The 20327-nt window shown below is 44.3% G+C and overlaps 1 protein-coding gene across 1 annotated transcript in view; it reads left to right on the top strand.

The window, feature by feature from the left end:
• LOC126176573 (uncharacterized) overlaps window positions 1-18782 on the top strand; it is a 91714-nt gene extending 72932 nt beyond the window's left edge. Inside the window, exons 4-5 of the mRNA XM_049923734.1 lie at window positions 2506-2711; window positions 18258-18782. Of these exons, the coding sequence (XP_049779691.1) occupies window positions 2506-2700 (195 nt within the window). The 3' untranslated portion in view covers window positions 2701-2711; window positions 18258-18782. The remainder of the gene's footprint in view (window positions 1-2505; window positions 2712-18257) is intronic.
• Window positions 18783-20327: the final 1545 nt, after the last annotated feature.

The raw sequence follows: 20327 nt of genomic DNA, 5'->3' as shown, positions 1-20327 counted from the left end.
GGTGAGACGTTGATAATCTAGCAAGAACGAATAGTGTAGGTGCAAATGTTTTTGAATATCACAGAATTTTCAACTGTACTACAAAAATGAAGGTTCGAACGGGAACCGAACCGTCGCCTCATACACGTGTGTCTAACGAGGCTCGAACGCTAACAACTTTTATTATTATTTTTTAAATATCATTTTGTTCTTTATTGTTCGTTGCGGGCGTCCCATGACACCCGTTCAAATTCATCGTCGATCCATTCACTGAGCTTCTTTTATTACCGAGGGCAACTACCACTCTGACCAAACACGCTGAGCCACCGTGCCGGCAACCACTTGACCACCACAAACTCTAGCATCAAGCACCTACGGTCAGATACATGAGTTACATAGTAGACGCGTAAATTCTTCCAATCCATCTGTGGCATGAATCAGCAAACCAGTGTTTAATAGTATTAGTTGAAAACAGTCTTGGTTGCAATTTTTAGTTTTTGTATTTATCAACTACGCGTTTTACCTTACTTAGCTATCTTCAGGTTGATCTTAATTTGGTATTTCTTAGGACGATCCTTTAGACAGTGTAGCTAAAGGGTATCGTCGAGTACATCAGGCCAACATCGCCTTCGTTAACCTCATTAAATACTTTCTAGATGGATATGAGTGACTCCAAGACCTACATAACGCGTACACGTTCACAGGAGCAAATAATAGAAATACTGACGTTAACAACGGCGATGTTGGCCTGATGTACTCGACGATGCCCTTTAGTTACACTGTCTAAAGGATCGTCCGAAGAAATACCAAATTAAGAACAGCCTGAAGATGCTTAACTAAGGTGAAACGCGTAGTTGATAAATAAAAAAACTAAAAATTGCAACCAAGCCTGTTTTCAACTAATACTATAGACGTGTAAAACTTCTCTTGTGATTTTATAGGAAATGAGAGAGGTGAAAGTACACTCACCTTACTACCTGCACATTGTGTTGTTTTAATGGCCCACTACAGGTGCAGAACCTTTGAAGTAAATCCGTGATCCAACGTCGTGCCCTTCCCTAGTAAGCAAGAGGCGGCGTTAGTCGGCATAAGCGTGGTAACTCCCAGAGGTGACTTTTTGTCTGATGGACTTATTATCTGTAACCATACGCAGGAAAAACAAATTAGCATTGTAACGGAGCCTATAACAACGTGTATGGAGATATTGCTCCCTAACTATTCTCACGTGCCATAGTACAGGATGTCCGAAAAGTCTTTCCCTGAGTACATAAATTGATAACTCAGGCTAGAAGTAAGATACAAGCATGAAACTGGTGTCTAATTGTTTACAAACTATCAAACCTTGTTTCACACATCAGTAAACTACCACATGAGCACCCTTGGTAGCACGTAGCACATCTAGGCGATATTTAATTTCCGGTACACGTGTTCGGTAGACCTCGTCCTTGACATAACCCGACAAAAAGAAGTCTAATGGGTTTATGTCAGGAGAGCGTGGAGGTCAAACTGTTGGCCCATCACGACAAATCCATCGCCCAGGAAAGGTCATATCGAGATAGGCACGGACGTCCAAACCCCAATGAGGCGGTGCACCGTCTTGCTGAAACAAGTCATTTGGGTGATACTGAAGCAGCTGAGGAACAGCATACAGTTGCAACATGTCCAGATACACTGCAGATGTGATGGTAGCCTCAGCGAAGAAGAATGACGCGATAATTCGATCGTGCAATAGCGCGCACCAAACATTCACCTTTGGACTACCTCTGGTGCACTCCATGACCTCGCCAAGGGGTTGTGAACCCCAAATGTGCACATTATGGCGATTCACTACTCCACTGACAAATAAGGTCGCTTCGTCGGAAAAGGCAATTCGTCTGAGATAACCAGCATCGTCTTCAATGCGCGATAGCATTTCGACTGCAAAGTCATACCGACGTGTACTGTCATTTGGCAACAAGGCCTGAACGATTTGCACTTTGTATGTACGAAACAATAAACGTTTGTGTAAAATGTCATGGAGAGAGCTTTTTGGCATCTGTAATTCACGTGAGGCCCTGCGCACCGATTTCTTCGGACTTCGCAGAAAAGACTGCCTTATAGCTTCCACCCTGTCTGCTGAGGTTCTTGGTCGACCAGACCTCAGAAGGTGAGCAACCGATCCTGTGTTCTTGAACCTCTTCTACCAGGCTTTAATGCTCTTGACACCAGGTGGATTCCTTGCAAATGTTGTCTGGAAGTGTCTCTGCACTGTGGTTGGAGATCGTGTCTCATGGTACCACAGGACACACTGTGCCTTCTCCTGATTGGTTAACATGGCTTCTCGGGCACTGCACCTCGTCCACTACTTACGTACTGCGATCCTAAAACAGAAAGAAACTTTGATAGTTGTAAACAATTCGACACAAGTTTTATATTTGTATCTTACTTCTAGCCTGAGTTATCAATTTATGTTATCAGGGAAACATTTTTCGGACACCCTGTATTAAAATGAGACAGCGACTGACTGCGCACTTTGCACTTTGGCAGATGCCGTACCACCACCACCACGCAGTGGCATACCACGTGCCGCACGGCGACTGGTCGTCCAGCGGCGCCGACCACTCGGCCACTGGGGTGGAGGGCCCCTCGGGCTACGGCGGGGGCGGCGGCGGGGGCCACTATGCCTCTCGTAAGCACCTGTCGGGCGGGCGGCGCTCCGCCCTGCGCCGCCAGAGGTACTGACTGCCACACAGGTACTGTATCCCACCGCCCACTGCACCTACACTGTGTTTCTTCATGTGGCTGATCAGCTCTCACACTAGGCCATACTATGCAAGCCACTGTATTTCTAAATAACCACTACGACCTACATGCATTTGAATCTGCTTCCAGCACTCAGGCCCTGGTCTCCCTCTACAATTTTTTACCCCCACCCTCCACACTTTACGCTACAATGGCATTGTAGCGAGAAGGAAGTACTTTTCTGGGCGGTATCACGAACCTGGTGTCTTGCTCCTTCGGTTAAGTCCCTCGTAGCACAGTAGTAGCGCTCAATCGCCAGGTTCCATGTAGGTGGTGATCCTGCTGAAGTGGAGTGGGTAGGGATGCCAGCTGTTAATTGTCAACAGCGTTTGGACTATAACTGTTTTAATAGAGAAATTACTTTCTCACACACGTCACAGAATCAGCATTTGCAATATGGCGACTCTGGACTACGCTATTATTTCGACCCTTTTTATTACTATTATTTATTTTATGGCCTTCATTGGACCACTCTAGTCAAAAATACAAAGTTGTAAACAAGTTGTTACACAGGGATACAGATTGTTTCAACAATAACTTAATATGATATTTAGGTAATATAATTATTAGAGTCTATTCTTATATAAAAGGTGTTTTGCTCTTCTGTCTGCCCAATATTTCTTCATTCTTTCAGATATTTTCTTTCTTTCTTCATCTGAGACCACTCTTCCTGTACTGCTTATATTGATTTTCATTTGTAGTCTGGTTTGTGGGTCTTGCAGTATCCTGGTATTCTCTGTCTTCTTTTTTAGGTCATCTACTGTAATTTGGAGTTCTTTTATATCTTCCTTAATTTCTGTGATTCATTTAATGTCGCTCTTGCTATTACACAATTTTTGTATTCTTTTTTTACTAATTCTGTTTTCTGGAGTTCGCATCAGATGTCCAACGAATGAGATGCGTTTTTTCCTGATCGTGCTCATGACTGATTCTATTTTCTTATATAATGTTTCATTTGATGCTATTCTCCAATGTCCATTTATTTTATACTGTTTATTTATACATGTCCTAATTATTCTTCTTTCTATTTTTAGTATTCTGTCAATTTCTGCTGTATTAGTTGTTTTAAAGATAGTTTCAGCTCCATGCGTTATTTCTGGTTGTGTAACCGTTTTATAGTGTTTTAATTTTGCCACTATAGATAGGCTTTTTTTGTTGTATGTAGTTTTGGTAATTAATTTGCGTAGTTCAGTTTTTTTATTCTATTCTGCCATGATGGCTTCTAATTTAGATTGTATGTTATTATTTCGCATAAATATTTAAATTTATCAACAATTTTGATTTCCTGTTCTCCTATTGTAATTTTGTTTGCAAGTGGTGGATCAATTAGCATAATCTCCTTTTTTTCAAATGATATTCTAAGGCCTAATTTCTCTGCTATTTCTTGTAGTGATTTCACTTGTTGCCTGGCTTCTTGAACGGTGTTGCCTAGGTGGGCAAGATCATCAGCGAATCCCAAGCAGTTTAAGCTAATATCATCTTTTGCACTTCCAATCCTTATCATCTTTGGATTGTCCTTGTACCATTCTCTCATTATGTATTCCAGTACACAGTTCAACAGTAATGGTGATAGGCAGTCACCTTGTCTTAAGCCTGTTTTTATGAGGAATGATTCCGAAATTTCTCCTCTAAACTTCACTTTTGGTTTGGTGTTTGTTAGAGTGAGTTGTATTATTTTAATTAGTTTTGGATGGAGTCCTAGATTTCTTAAAATTTTTAATACTGAAGGTCTGTGGAGACAGTCATATGCCTTCTTAAACTCTACAAATGTTATTGCCAGAGGTTTGTTCCGTTTCTTGTAGTATGCCATAATCAATTTTAAATTAATTTGCACAGCTTCTCCATGGTCTGAAACATCCTTGATATTCCCCTAACTCCTGTTCTAATTGATCCTTGGTTCTTTCATATAGGATCTTGGATAGAATTTTGTATGTGCAATCTAGGAGAGAGATTCCTCTGTGGTTGTCTGGGTTGCTCTTATCTCCCTTTTTGTGTAGTGGGTGGATGATAGCTGTGGTCCAATGTTCCGGGAATCGTTCTGTTACCCAAATTTTTGATAGAGCCATGTGTAAGGAGGTCTTGGCATGCGTCACTTGCATATTTCCACATTTCAACAAAAAACTGATCTTCTCCACATGCCTTATAATTTTTTTGTTCTTTAAGAATTTTTTCTAGTTCTTGGAAAGTTGGACGGTCTAGTTTGTTACGTTTGGTTTTTATTGGGGTATTTATGTTGATTTGTAAGGGTTCTTTGGGTTCCTCGCTATTCAGAAGTTTGTTAAATGCTTTTGCCATGATTTCTGTATTTTCCTTGTTACTCTGTGTCATTCTTTCGACCCTTTACACACATTCTACATCTACATCTACATCCATGCTCCGCAAGCCACCTGACGGTGTGTGGCGGAGGGTACCTTGAGTACCTCTATCGGTTCTCCCTTCTATTCCAGTCTCGTATTGTTCGTGGAAAGAAGTCTTGTCGGTATGCCTCTGTGTGGGCTCTAATCTCTCTGATTTTATCCTCATGGTCTCTTCGCGAGATATACGTAGGAGGGAGCAATATACTGCTTGACTCTTCGGTGAAGGTATGTTCTCGAAACTTTGACAAAAGCCCGTACCGAGCTACTGAGCGTCTCTCCTGCAGAGTCTTCCACTGGAGTTTATCTATCATCTCCGCAACGCTTTCGCGATTACTAAATGATCCTGCAACGAAGCGCGCTGCTCTCCGTTGGATCTTCTCTATATCTTCTATCAACCCTATCTGGTACGGATCCCACACTGCTGAGCAGTATTCAAGCAGTGGGCGAACAAGCGTACTGTAACTTGATACTATTTTCTGACTATACATAATGATCGACACTGCCCACGACACGAGGCGTTCTTATAACTAATAACTTCACTGTATATATTTTTTAACATCTGAAATATGCACTCGCGACCGTTCGTTTAGAGCCGCCCCGGTTAATGGATCGTGCATTTTGAATGGCTCCTCGCGCCTAACTTGCCCTGTCTTCCCGAAGGACAAGAGAGACCCCTCCCCACCTTTCTCCCAAACCTTCAGCCAATGGGCGTTCGATCGCTGTTGCTAGGCGGATCTGACGTCACGTTTGCAGACATTGTGTAACTAACCGGTTACTACGGGTTATTACGTTATTATTGGGAATGTAAATGCTTGTTGCTTGTGAAGTTAACTTGAGAAGATTAGGGTCGCCACCGACTCTAACCATACAACTAATCGAAGGTTTGGTCGAGTCGAAAAATAAATTAATTTGACCACAGACCAAAAACTCACAAAAATGCACACGTGGTGAGGTCGCTCATAGCGGATACGATGTAATTAATAGTATTCCCCGTGCACTGTTCGCGACAATCAAACATTTAAAATAAAATAGCACATGCAAGAACACTGTGCAGAAGATCAGCTCCCAGCAACACACCTGAAAATAAGACTTAATCTAAAGCATTTGTTATAATATACAAGGGGAGACTAATCACTGGACCTGTGCATAAGGAAACGCATTGGATGTGCTAACGGGAAACCTACGAGGTGAGTGGCTTAGGTGCAAAAACGTAATCTCGGAACACAAGAGAAAATTGTAGATAAAATCATTTATTCCTAAGGTAAGGATGTGAGGCCTGTACACGATTCCTGATAACACGTGGTTTGTGGAGACACAATATTTCTAGGTATAGTGCCAAATTCCAACAATATCACATCACACAATCATGTTAACATTATCTAAAACAAACATGCGATCGGACAGTTAGTGATGCCGGTAGCCCAACAACTATAATGTTCTACCACGTGGTTGGCTCCCCACGGACGAAAGACACATAAAGCACGGAAAATTTACGAGAAGGCAAAGCTCTAAATATTTAGAAAGGTGAAAGCTTATGCAGGCATAGCTGAAGGCAAACAGACATTCATACAGAAGCGAGTGCTCATTTCTTATCGACACCTTTGTGTGGCGTTCTTCCGGCGGATCCAAGTCTGCTACAGAAATTTGTTAAAAGAAAAATCTGCCAAAGTTTTGCATTCCTTGCTGCGACAAGGCAAAGCAATCTTCCAGATTTGAAAAGCGAGACCAAAAGCTAACAGCTCTCCCCTCGCCCAGTAACAACGCGCCACGCGGTCAGTCTAACTCACCCTTCTTCGACTGCAGTGGACGCTTCCCGTACCGGCGGCAGACTGCCCCCTTTTTCCTCTCCAGCCTCCACCACGCTCCGCGTGGACCGGAAACCCCAAAGATGCCATTTCCGCCACCAACTTAACGCAGGTGGATTTCTCACAAGTAGGGCAAACCTCTTTGCCTACTTGACCACTACGAGAGTTGGCTATTCTGTACCAGGGCTGCTGAATCTGTACGACTATCGCAGACATTCTGCAGCAGACTACGCCACCGTCTAGCAACGTGACACACAACCACATTCATACAATCACGCCACTATGAGAGTAAAGAGAAAAGAGAAACAAGGAAAAGAAAGAGAAATACACTCCTGGAAATGGAAAAAAGAACACATTGACACCGGTGTGTCAGACCCACCATACTTGCTCCGGACACTACGAGAGGGCTGTACAAGCAATGATCACACGCACGGCACAGCGGACACACCAGGAACCGCGGTGTTGGCCGTCGAATGGCGCCAGCTGCGCAGCATTTGTGCACCGCCGCCGTCAGTGTCAGCCAGTTTGCCGTGGCATACGGAGCTCCATCGCAGTCTTTAACACTGGTAGCATGCCGCGACAGCGTGGACGTGAACCGTATGTGCAGTTGACGGACTTTGAGCGAGGGCGTATAGTGGGCATGCGGGAGGCCGGGTGGACGTACCGCCGAATTGCTCAACACGTGGAGCGTGAGGTCTCCACAGTACATCGATGTTGTCGCCAGTGGTCGGCGGAAGGTGCACGTGCCCGTCGACCTGGGACCAGACTGCAGCGACGCACGGATGCACGCCAAGACCGTAGGATCCTACGCAGTGCCGTAGGGGACCGCACCGCCACTTCCCAGCAAATTAGGGACACTGTTGCTCCTGGGGTATGGGCGAGGACCATTCGCAACCGTCTCCATGAAGCTGGGCTATGGTCCCGCACACCGTTAGGCCGTCTTCCGCTCACGCCCCAACATCGTGCAGCCCGCCTCCAGTGGTGTCGCGACAGGCGTGAATGGAGGGACGAATGGAGACGTGTCGTTTTCAGCGATGAGAGTCGCTTCTGCCTTGGTGCCAATGATGGTCGTATGCGTGTTTGGCGCCGTGCAGGTGAGCGCCACAATCAGGACTGCATACGACCGAGGCACACAGGGCCAACACCCGGCATCATGGTGTGGGGAGCGATCTTCTACACTGGCCGTACACCACTGGTGATCGTCGAGGGGACACTGAATAGTGCACGGTACATCCAAACCGTCATCGAACCCATCGTTCTACCATTCCTAGACCGGCAAGGGAACTTGCTGTTCCAACAGGACAATGCACGTCCGCATGTATCCCGTGCCACCCAACGTGCTCTAGAAGGTGTAAGTCAACTACCCTGGCCAGCAAGATCTCCGGATCTGTCCCCCATTGAGCATGTTTGGGACTGGATGAAGCGTCGTCTCACGCGGTCTGCACGTCCAGCACGAACGCTGGTCCAACTCAGGCGCCAGGTGGAAATGGCATGGCAAGCCGTTCCACAGGACTACATCCAGCATCTCTACGATCGTCTCCATGGGAGAATAGCAGCCTGCTTTGCTGCGAAAGGTGGATATACACTGTACTAGTGCCGACATTGTGCATGCTCTGTTGCCTGTGTCTATGTGCCTGTGGTTCTGTCAGTGTGATCATGTGCTGTATCTGACCCCAGGAATGTGTCAATAAAGTTTCCCCTTCCTGGGACAATGAATTCACGGTGTTCTTATTTCAATTTCCAGGAGTGTACTTATGAAATTGGGCTACCGGACTAATGAAAGGTGGCTACAGGGCCCTTTCAATTGTGACGGAAGTTTGTCTCGGAACACTGTCTCAGATTGTAAGATCCTACTCCCGAATAGTCGGATCTTGTCCCTACTAAGGCTGCACAACAATCCCTCCTTTGATTTCATCACTAATGCTCCTCGCTGGTGCTTAATTGTTAAATGTACATGTAGCCTGGCTGCTTCTGAACAGTCCTGATGGCATAAATGTGCGTAATACTTGGCTTAAACACGTGAAGGGAATGCATGTACGCATTACAACTTCCCGCCATTAAAAATTGACTCTTCCTTGACACCACAGGAAGTGCCCTCTCAACCGGCCCCTTCTTTCAGTCAAGTTGTGCCATTAAATGATAAGTTCTCGACGTTTCCAGTCGCATCAAGTGATTAAAATCACACACGATTTCAGCCAAGCACCCCTTGCTCATTGTCAAGAGGTATGACAGCCAGTGAGCTACTGGACGCCCTTTCTATACTTTAGCTACCGGTTGTGACATCACTGGTGCCCGCGACATCGCAACATGTAGACATACACCGATGCAGGGTTCGATGCGCCCGCTTTAACCGCGCGATCGCTGGATCCCACGCCGCGCTGAGCTCCAGGACACCGTCTCTATTTACAATACTGGCCATTAAAATTGCTACACCACGCAGATGACGTGCTACAGGCGCGAAATTTAACCGACAGGACGAAGAAGCTGTGATATGCAAATGATTAGCTTTTCAGAGCATTCACCCAAGGTTGGCGCCGGCGGCGACACCTACAACGTACTGACATGAGAAAAGTTTCCAACCGATTTCTCATACACAAACAGCAGTTGAGCGGCGTTGCCTGGTGAAACGTAGTTGTGATGCCTCGTGTACGGAGGAAAAATGCGTACCATAACGTTTCCGACTATGATCAAGGTCGGATTGTAGCCTATCGCGATTGCGGTTTATCGTATCGTGACATTGCTGCTCGCGTTGGTCGAGATCCAACGGATGTTAGGAGAATATGGAATCAGTGGGTTCAGGAGGGTAATACGATACGCCGTGCTGGATCCCAACGGCCTCGTATCACTAGCAGTCGAGATGACAGGCATCTTATCCGCATGGCTGTAACAAGTCACGCAGCCACGTCTCGATCCCTGAGTCAACAGATGGGGACGTTTGCAAGACAAAAACCATCTGCACGAACAGTTCGACGACGTTTGCAGCAGCATGAATGACTATCAGCTCGGAGACCATGGCTGCGGTTACCCTTGACGCTGCATCAGAGACGGGAGAGCCTGCGATGGTGTACTCAACGACGAACCTGGGTGCACGAATGGCAAAACGTCATTTTTTCGGATGAATCTACGTTCTGTTTACAGCATCATGATGGTCGCATCCGTGTTTGGCGACATCGCGGCGAACGCACATTGGAAGCGTGTGTTCGTCATCGTCATACTGGCGTATCACCCGGCGTGATGGTATGGGGTGCCATTGGTTACACGTGTCGGTCGCCTCCTGTTCGCATTGACGACACTTTGAATAGTGGACGTTACATTTCAGATGTGTTACGACCCGTGGCTCTACCCTTCATTCGATCCCTGCGAAACCCTACATTTCAGCAGGATAATGCACGACCGCATGTTGCAGGTCCTCTACGGGCCTTTCTGGATACAGAAAATGTTCGGCTGCTGCCCTGGCCAGCACTTTCTCCAGATCTCTCACCAACTGATGAACTGTGGTATCGTGTTGAAGCTGCATGGGCAGATGTACCTTTACACGCCATCCAAGCTCTGTTTGACTCAATGCCCAGGCGTATCAAGGCCGTTATTACGGCCATAGGTGGTTGTTCTGGGTACTGATTTCTCAATTTTAATGGCCAGTAGTGTAGGTTGCCTGTCCCATGAGTTGAGCTAGTTACGCAGGGTCTTCAGGAACAACGGCTATAGTGTCCATCAAATAATAAACAATAAGACCACAGACGAGAACAGAAAAAGAAACTTGCCTGTTTGTCGTTCTTTGGTCCCATGTCGTGCAAGATAAGCCGCCTCTTGAAACGACAGAAGATCAAATTAATCTTCAAGCCACCGACAAAAATCCGTCAGTTACCGAGACCAGTTAAAGACGCAGCAAGTCTCGGAACACTTGTGGCCTACGAGATACCTTGCGAGTGTGGCCATTTTTACGCCGGGTAAACCGTACGGATTGTGGAACAACGCAGGAAGGAGCATAAGAGGTTTTATTGCCAAAGCTACTCTGAGACATCTGCTTTAGTTGAGGAGGCTTTCGGAAACGGACACCGGATAAAATTTGACGAAACGTCCGTTGTGGCTCGCACTAAAGGCTTCTGGGATTGTGTAATTAAAGAAGCCATTGAAATAAAAATCGCCGATAACACCCTAAATGGAGACGGTGTCCTGCAACTCAGCACGGCTTGGGATCTAGCTATCGCGCAGTTACAGTGGGAGCATCGAACGTCGAATGAACGTATTCCCATATATAGCGATACCACGGGCACCACTGACGTCACAGCCGGCAGCATCGTGCTGACAGTCACGCCATTTGACAATGGCCAAGGAGTGCCTGACCAAAAGCTCGTGTTATTTTAATCACTTGATGCGGTTGAAAATCCGAGAACCTTTCACTCATTGTTACCGTCGTGGCTGTGCGTTCTTACAAGTTGTTTCATTAACTTCCTTTTCCCCAGTTCGATTCAGTCCCTGCTCATTTGTGACTTCATATGTCAATCTAATCTTCAGAATTCTTATGCAGCAGCAAATTGCCAAAGTTTCAATTCTCTTCTTGTCCAAACTCTTCATCGTCAAAGTTTCACCCCTGTATGGTGTTACATTTCAGGCAAAATACGGTCAGAAATGACTTCCTAACATTTTTCCTTTACAAAAATGCCTTTGGTTCTCTTGCCGGCCTGCCATTTTTTCTCTCTCTACTTCGGCCACCATCAGTTATTTTGCTGCCCAACCAACTAAGCCGGCCGGTGTGGCCGAGCGGTTCTAGGCGCTTCAGTCTGGAACCGCGCGATCGCTACGGTCGCAGGTTCGAATCCTGCCTCGGGCATGGATGTGTGTGATGCCCTTAGGTTAGTTAGGTTTAAGTAGTTCTAAGTTCTGGGGGACTGATGACCTCAGATTTCAAGTCCCATAGTGCTCAGAGCCATTTGAATTTGAACCTAACTAAACTCACCTAATACTTTTAATGTTCACTTCTAACACCGTCACCATCGTCTCATTTAACTGGACTACATTCCGTTATCCAAGCTTTACTTTAGTTGATGTTCATCTTAAGATTTCTATTGAAGACACTCCCTATTTCGTTCAACTGCTCTCCCAAGTGTTTTGCCGTTTCTGACGGAACTATGTGGTCAGTAAATGCCAAAGTTTTAATCTCTTCTCCCGCAACTTAAATTCCTCATTTCAGATTTCTCCTTTGTTTTATTTACTGTTGGATCAGTGTACAAGTTTAATCACATTGGGGATAGGTTGCAAACCCGTCCCTGTCTTGTCCCATATACTGCTTCCTCTTGCGCGTCAATCGACTTATAGCTGCTGTCTGATGTGTGTATAAGTCATCTTCGCGCTCCTTCTACTGTCAGAATTGCAAAGAATGTATTCCAGTCGATACGGCCGAAAGTTTTCTTTAAATTTAGAAATGGTATAGACGCCTGTTTGCCTTTCTTCAACCGAAAGCATTAGCCTGAGACAAGTCGTAAGGTCATATTTGCCTCGCACATTCCTGTGTACACTGAACACATTGTAATGTGAGTGCTAGAGGGTAGTTCTTCATATACAGGGTGTACCCACGAAACGATCGAATTTCAAAAATAACTGGTAATTAAAGAAGTATCTTCTAATATTTTATTAAATATTAATTGAAAGTAGAAACTTTAACGTCACAGGTACAATACAAACGACATCGTTTTCTGAACTCTCTGTTTCATAAATGTTTTCCTTTATAAGTAAGGTATTGTTGTAGTCTGACCTGTAAATTTAGCATGACCTGACAATAGTACTGACGGATATTGCCGCAACCTCGTTCACAATACATTGTTTGATGGCTACGATTGTTATGCATATTTCGCTCTGGAGAACTTTATACACTCTTAAGACAAAAAAGAATCCGAATGGGACGGAAATCCGTAGATATGATGTACATGTACGGACAAACAAATGATTACGATCTTCATCGGTTCATGGGCATCGCGTCGAATAACGTTGTGGAAGCTGCACAATATTTCAAGGAGACAGCTGCTCATCATCTTCAGGTGCGTCAGATAAACTCATATCTCCTGCGTTATCCCTGGACTGTAACTCGGCGTTCTCTTTTTTCCCATTTGATTCCATGCGACTTTCACTATCTCTCAAATCTAACCATTTTTCTTTTGTTCCATTCCATTTCTCCTTATAAGTTAATCGTTGCCCAATTGTCCCCATGAAACTTTCAACAACCTCCGGTTCCTTCAATTTGTCTAGTTCCCATATCGTTATTTTCATACCTTACCGGCATTTCTTCAGTTTTAATCCGCAGCTGATAACCAACAAATTATGTCCAGAGCTCACATGTTTCCCTGGAAGTGCTTTTCAGTTTAAATCAGGCTCAACAAACCTATTTTTATTATGTAATCTGGCTGAAACCTTCCAGTGTCTCCTCATTGCAGAATCTAAACTGAGAGACCGCCCGTGTGACATACTGATACTCAACTTCGATCATGAACTTCCATTGAACAGGAATCGTCTGATTGCCATAATCAACCAAATAATTATTGTTGGAGGAAAGAGAAAGGCGACCCAAGCAATAATACGTTTTAAGATTCGCGAGAGAGACAGAGGCCTCAGAGTCGTCTTAGAAACAGAATGAAATTTTCACTCTCTACTGGTAGTTCAGTGGTAGAGTACTTGTCCGAGAAAGGCAAAGGTCCTGAGTTCGAGTCCCTGTCCGGCACACGGTTTTAATCCGGCATTAAGTTTCATATCAACTCACACTCCGCTGAAAAGTGAAAACTTCATACTGGAAATATCCCACAGGCTGTGACTACGCCATGTCTCCACAATATCCTTTCTTCCAGGAGCGCTAGTCTTGCAAGTCACGTAGGAGAGCTTCTGTGAAATTTGGAAGGTATGAGACGAGGTACTGCCGGAAATAAAGCTGTGAGGACGGTTCGTGATTCGTGCTTGGGTAGCTTGGGTGCTTGGGTAGAGCACTTGCCCGCGAAAGACAAAGGTCCCGAGCTTGAGTCTCTGTCCAGCACACAGTTTTAATTTGTCAGGAAGTTTCATATCAGCGCACACTCCGCTGCAGAATGAAAATTTCATTGTGGAAAGTAGTAATATTCAATTTTCGAGTCATTTCTCCAAACTAGGGATAAACACGCTACCCAATTTCTGCCCTGCGTTCGAAAGTACCTAATTCTCCACACGATTACTTAACCAATACTCAGTATTTACCCTTTAACGTATCCAATATACATATCTCGCTTCTGATTCTAATGTTTGTGTGAATTAACTGTGGTCTATAAACTCTATATCACTCTCAAAAAATGTCAATTATAAATCCGATGCTTTGCTAACACTGAACTTTACGGCCGCTTCTGCAAGCAGTTCACTGCTTTTATGTCTGAAAGCTATCTGCAGCATAGCACACTCGTTCTGAGACAGAAACCGTTAAAACGGTTCAAATGGCTCTGAGCACTATGCGACTTAACTTCTGAGGTCATCAGTCGCCTAGAACTTAGAACCAATTAAACCTAACTAACCTAAGGACATCACATACATCCATGCCCGAGGCAGGATTCGAACCTGCGACCGGAAACCGCTAAACTATCTTCATATGCCCCACCTGCAAATTGTAGTCTGTCTATATACAGGGTGAGCCACCTAACGTTACCGCTGGATATATTTCGTAAACCATATCAAATAATGACGAACCGATTCCACAGACCGAACGTAAGGAGAGGGGCTAGTGTAATTGTTTAATACAAACCATACAAAAATGCACGGAAGTATGTTTTTTAACACAAACCCACGTTCTTTTAAATGGAAACACGTTAGTTTTCTTAGCACATCTGAACATATAAACAAATACGTAATCAGTGCCGTTTGTTGCATTGTAAAATGTTAATTACATCCGGAGATATTGTAACCTAAAGTTGACGCTTGAAACCTCCGACGTTCAGTTGCGTGTTGTAACAAACACGGGCCACGGTCGGCGAACAGCATCTGCAGGGACATGTTTACGATGACGCCCGTGCTTACGAGTGTGGCTGTAGTGCACTGTTGTGGTTTGGTCTAGCTGTCGCAGTGTCTGCATGTAGCGCTTGCTGCTATTGTTATTCTGCATTCGTCTCCGCACGCAGACCAACTGTAGTACACTGTGTTACCAGACGTCTGTGATAGTGTAGTGTTGTAGGAACTGTGACCATGGTATATTCGAACTCTGAAAAGGCGGAGATGATACTCATCTATGGCGAGTGTCGACGAAATGCAGCTGAAGCCTGCAGGGTGTATGCAGAACGGTACCCGGACAGAGAGCATCCAACGTGCCGCACATTTAAAACATCTACCGCCAACTGTATGCAACAGGTACGGTCGTAGCACGCAAACGGGTCCGTAACAGGCCCGTCAGAGAAGAAGCGGGTGCAGTTGGTGTGTTAGCTGCTGTTGCCATGAACCCACACATAAGTACACGGGACATTGCGAGAGCCGGTAGACTGAGTTAAAGTAGTGTCATGCGCATACTGCATGGTCACCGCTTTCACCCGTTTCACGTGTCGCTACATCACCAATTACATGGTGATGACTTTAATCACCGAGTGCAATTCTGTCAATGGGTAACAGAGAATTCGTTGCTGTTCTACCTGTTTACCGATGAAGCGGGTTTCACAAACCACGGGGCAGTGAATCTACGGAACATGCATTACTGGTCCGTGGACAATCCTCGCTGGCTCAGACAGGTAGAGCGACAGCGGCCGTGGACTGTAAATGTATGGTGCGGAATCATTGGCGACCACCTCATTGGTCCTCACTACATTGCAGGGGCCCAAACAGCTACAACATAAATCGCGTTTCTACAGAATGATCTGTCAACGTTGCTCGAAAATGTCCCACCGGAAACGAGTCGACGTATGTGGTATCAGCATGATGGTGCACCTGCACATTCCGCAATTAACACTAGGCTGACCCTTGACAGGTTGTTCGACGGGCGTTTCATAGGACGTGGAGGACGCATAAATTGGCCAGCCCGTTCTCCTGATCTTACACCTCTGGACTTCTTTCCGTGGGGTACGTTAAAGGAGAATGTGTACCGTGATGTGCCTATAACCCCAGAGGTTATGAAACTGTGGTGTCACCGCCAGACACCACACTTGCTAGGTGGTAGCCTTTAAATCGGCCGCGGTCCGTTAGTATACGTCGGACCCGCGTGTCGCCACTGTCGGTGATTGCAGACCGAGCGCCGCCACACGGCAGGTCTAGAGCGTCTTCCTAGCACTCGCCCCAGTTGTACAGCCGACTTTGCTAGAGATGGTTCACTGACAAATTACGCTCTCATTTGCCGAGACGATAGTTAGCATAGCCTTCGGCTACGTCATTTGCTACGACCTAGCAAGACGCCATTATCATTTGCTATTTACCTTGTGATGCATGTACCGTCAGGCCGATGTTCACCAATTATGGATTAAAGTTAAGTATTCCATCAGCTACGTACTTTATTTGCTACTATAAATTCCCTTAACTGTTCCAGACCTCACGCCAGCGTGCGTGAGCTTAAACGCGTGCCTTTCGGCTACCAATCATAGTGGCTTGGCTGTCTTGCCAAGTCACAACAGAAACAACGTATTGTGGCAGCCTGCGGCGACATTACACCAGATGTACTGCGGCGTGTACGACATTCATTACGCCAGAGATTGCAATTGTGTGCAGCAAATGATGGCCACCACATTGAACATGTATTGGCCTGATATGTCGGGACACACTCTATTCCACTCCGTAATTGAAAACGGAAACCACGTGTGTACGTGTACCTCACCCCTCATGGTAATGTACATGTGCGTCAGTGAAAAAGACCAATAAAAAGGTGTTAGCATGTGGACGTAATGTGCTGTTCCAGTCTCTTCTGTACCTAAGGTCCATCACCGTTCCCTTTGGATCCCTACATAATTCGGTGCTCTCCGATACACACGATCGAACAGCGAAGGAGTGGTACTCAAGCGTCAACTTTAGGTTACAATATCTCCGGATGTAATTAACATTTTACGGTGCAACAAACGGCACTGATTACGTATTTGTTTATATGTTCAGATGTGCTAACAAACCTAACGGCGTTCCATTTCAAAAAACGTAGGTTTGTGTTAAAAAACATACTTCCGTGCATTTTTTTATGGCTTGTATTAACTAATTACACTAGCCCCTCTCCTCACGTTCGGTCTGTGGAATCGGTTCGTCAGTATCTGATGTGGTTTACGAAATATATCCAGTGGTAATGTTAGGTGACTCACCCTGTATTAATGAAACTTTTGGAAGTCTCTACTGATTTTAGAAAGAAAGAAATACCTTGTCTTGCCTGAACTATGTTATAGCAAAATGCCTGAATTATGTTATAGCAAAAAGCAAAATCATCGCAGATGTATACTGATCTGATTGTAATTGTTTATTAAACAGAATGAAACACTGTCACTCGTTAATATTTGGAGATATGTGCAATGCAATATAAGATTTGTAAAGCGTGACAGAAGGCTCTACTGAAGTTATACAGATCCAGCTATGCTCGTCATAGCTTATTTCTTACTAATAATCGGTCGTTGTGGCAGGGAAGCAGCAACAACTGGTTTGAACTAGAACAATCTTGACAAATAAGCAAACAATCTCAATTTAATTATTACCAGGTAAAACGAAGTTTCATCATGCAAACAAAACTGTTTGCTATCCTGTCACAATGTTCAGCAATATTAAGAACTTATTTTGTCTTTATGCGAAGGTGGAATTTTACATGGAACTTCTGTTCAGCAGTAGACATACGTAAAGTGATGCACTGGACAGCCCAGGCCTCGCTCATCATGTTGTGTTTTACATCCAATAGATTGAGCGAGGAATCCGTAAACCTACCCACATTCGAATTCGTCCATTCGAGGCCATGTGATATTTTCGAGAAGAATTATTTACAGCTCACATTTAGCCTCTCCATAAGTTGTCTTAAGCCCAGCGCGCATTCATAACATGGGAGTTTCGTAAGTCCTGGTAGAAACCCACGTTCAAATAGTTACGAAATAATATTCTACTCAGGGTGTGACCATAGAGCTACATTTATTGTAAAAACTTTCACATGCAAAATTAACAGCTACAAAATTCACTAGTTACAAAATCAAATTAATTAACAATACTGTAATAAGCATACAATAACATTAATTACATTCATTTTGCGTACAAAAGCAACACAAGAACAAAGGTCTCAATAACGTTCGTAAATATGACGTAAGGTACATAACCAGTATGAGTGCAAGAGTGTTGTTACATTGTAATTTTCACTGATCCTTCTTTTGTTACTGAGGCTCTTCTTTTCGATTTGTTTCAGAGGTGACGGACGTACTCAGCTGCGAAGCAGTTCTCCTGTGACGTCAATACGGACGCTGGAGTTTTGTTAACAAATGACAGAGGTCGTCGATGACGAACGAGCCTCAGTCTACGACAGAATGACTTGAACATTTCATACGATAGACCTAAGTTGACGTGATAAACCAGTTATACTATTCAGTTCCCAAAGCAAATGACTGTAAGACAGCATGTTAACAAAGACAAAGTAGTACTGACTACAGCATGATGCCAAACAAAACAAAACAAAAATTACGTGTACACATTGGACGACTATAATAGGGCTAGCCTCGTTTAAACTCAGGGCTCTCAAGAAGAAGACAACACTATGTTACATTTTATTTATTTCGTAATTTATTACTTATTTAATTTCTTAGTCTTCTGTCCTTACAGTTCATTGTTCTTCTAGACTTCATGTAATTTTATGGATATTTTTAGTACAGTGTACTATAGATAAAGTATTAAGAAACTAAAGTAGTACAAAGACCAAAAGTCAGAAGGACGGTGGCATTATACCCAGTCCTCGAAAGGCGGAGTCTGCTGTAATTTAATAGTATTTATACTGACAAAGCTGTGATTCTTATTTCATATTAATAAAATATTGTATATTCAGTATATCCTACTCTTTATTCAATCTTATGCTCACACACTAGCCAGATTCTCGATAACTATTCTTTATTTTCCCCAATGTTGTGTAGTTCCTCTATCATTCAATTCACTCATTATGTATGTCTACCGGAAACCATGCACATCCATGGATTCCTCCTTTTCATCCACATCGATGGCTGTATGTTGCCTCTGCAAGAAATATTCCACGTTCCCCTGAACTGAGTCGCCACTAGACTAACTGCTTTTAGATCTCCTTTCAACCATTCGATAAAACTTACAACACATTTGCTGTGAAGGTGTTTTTCTATACGAAAACTCTAATATCATACTAGGGAAACGACTCTGAAGCTCACGCCAGAGTGTACTTCCCATTTATTTCCCCAGTTATTAGGGATGCTACCAGTTTCATTCACCTCATCTACATCGACCCTCTGCATATCACATTAAAGTGCCTGGCAGAGGGTTCATCGAACCACCCTCACAATGATAATGAGATGATCCTATGGCATTGTTGGTCAGGATGTCCCAGCCGGGTTCGACCGCTAAGTGCAAGTCTTATTCTAGTCGGCGCCACCTTGGGCGACTTGTGGCCGATGATGAGTATGAAATGATGATGAGGACAACACAACACCCAGTGCCCGAGGGGAGAAAATCTCCAACCCGCCCAGGAATCGAACCAGGGATCAGTGCATGGAAGGCAAGCACGTTACCACCCAGCTAAGCAGGCGGACACCTTTACAATAATTCTCTATTATTCCAATCCCGTATAGCGCACGGAAAAAACGAATCTATACCTTTTCGTGCGATTTCTGACTTCTCTTATACTATTATGATGATCGTTTCTCCGAATGTAGGGCGTCGTCAACGAAATATTTTCGTTTTCGGAGGAGAAAATTGGTAATTGAAATTTCGTGACAAGATTCTGTCGCAACGAAAAACGCCTTTGTCTTAATGATGTCCACCCTAAATCCTGCATCATATCAGTGACACTCTGTCCCTTATTTCACGATAATACAAAACGTGCTGTCCTTCTTTGAACTTTCTCGATGTATTCCGTCAATGCTATCCCGTAAGGATACCACATCTGGCAGCAGTAGTCTAAAAAAGAACGGACAAGCATAGTGTAGGTAGTCCCTTTAGTAGATCTGTTACATTTTCTAAGTGTCCTGCCAATAAAACGCAGTCCTTGGGCAGCCTTCCGCACAACATTTTCTATGTGTTCCTTCCAATTTAAATTGTTCGTAATTGTAATTCCAACGTATTTAGTTGAATTTACGGCCTTTAGATTTCACTGATTTATCGTGTAACCCAATTTCAACGGATCTCTTTAGCACCCATGTGGGTTACCTCACACTTTTCGCTATTTAGGGACAATTGCCAATTTCTGCACCATACAGGTATCTTTTCTCACTCGTTTTGCAAATTTATTTTGGTCTTCTGACGA

Source organism: Schistocerca cancellata, chromosome 3 (assembly GCF_023864275.1).
Source record: "Schistocerca cancellata isolate TAMUIC-IGC-003103 chromosome 3, iqSchCanc2.1, whole genome shotgun sequence".
In the NCBI taxonomy this organism is placed as follows: Eukaryota; Metazoa; Arthropoda; class Insecta; order Orthoptera; family Acrididae; genus Schistocerca; species Schistocerca cancellata.
This window is presented reverse-complemented; position numbering and strand designations above follow the sequence as displayed.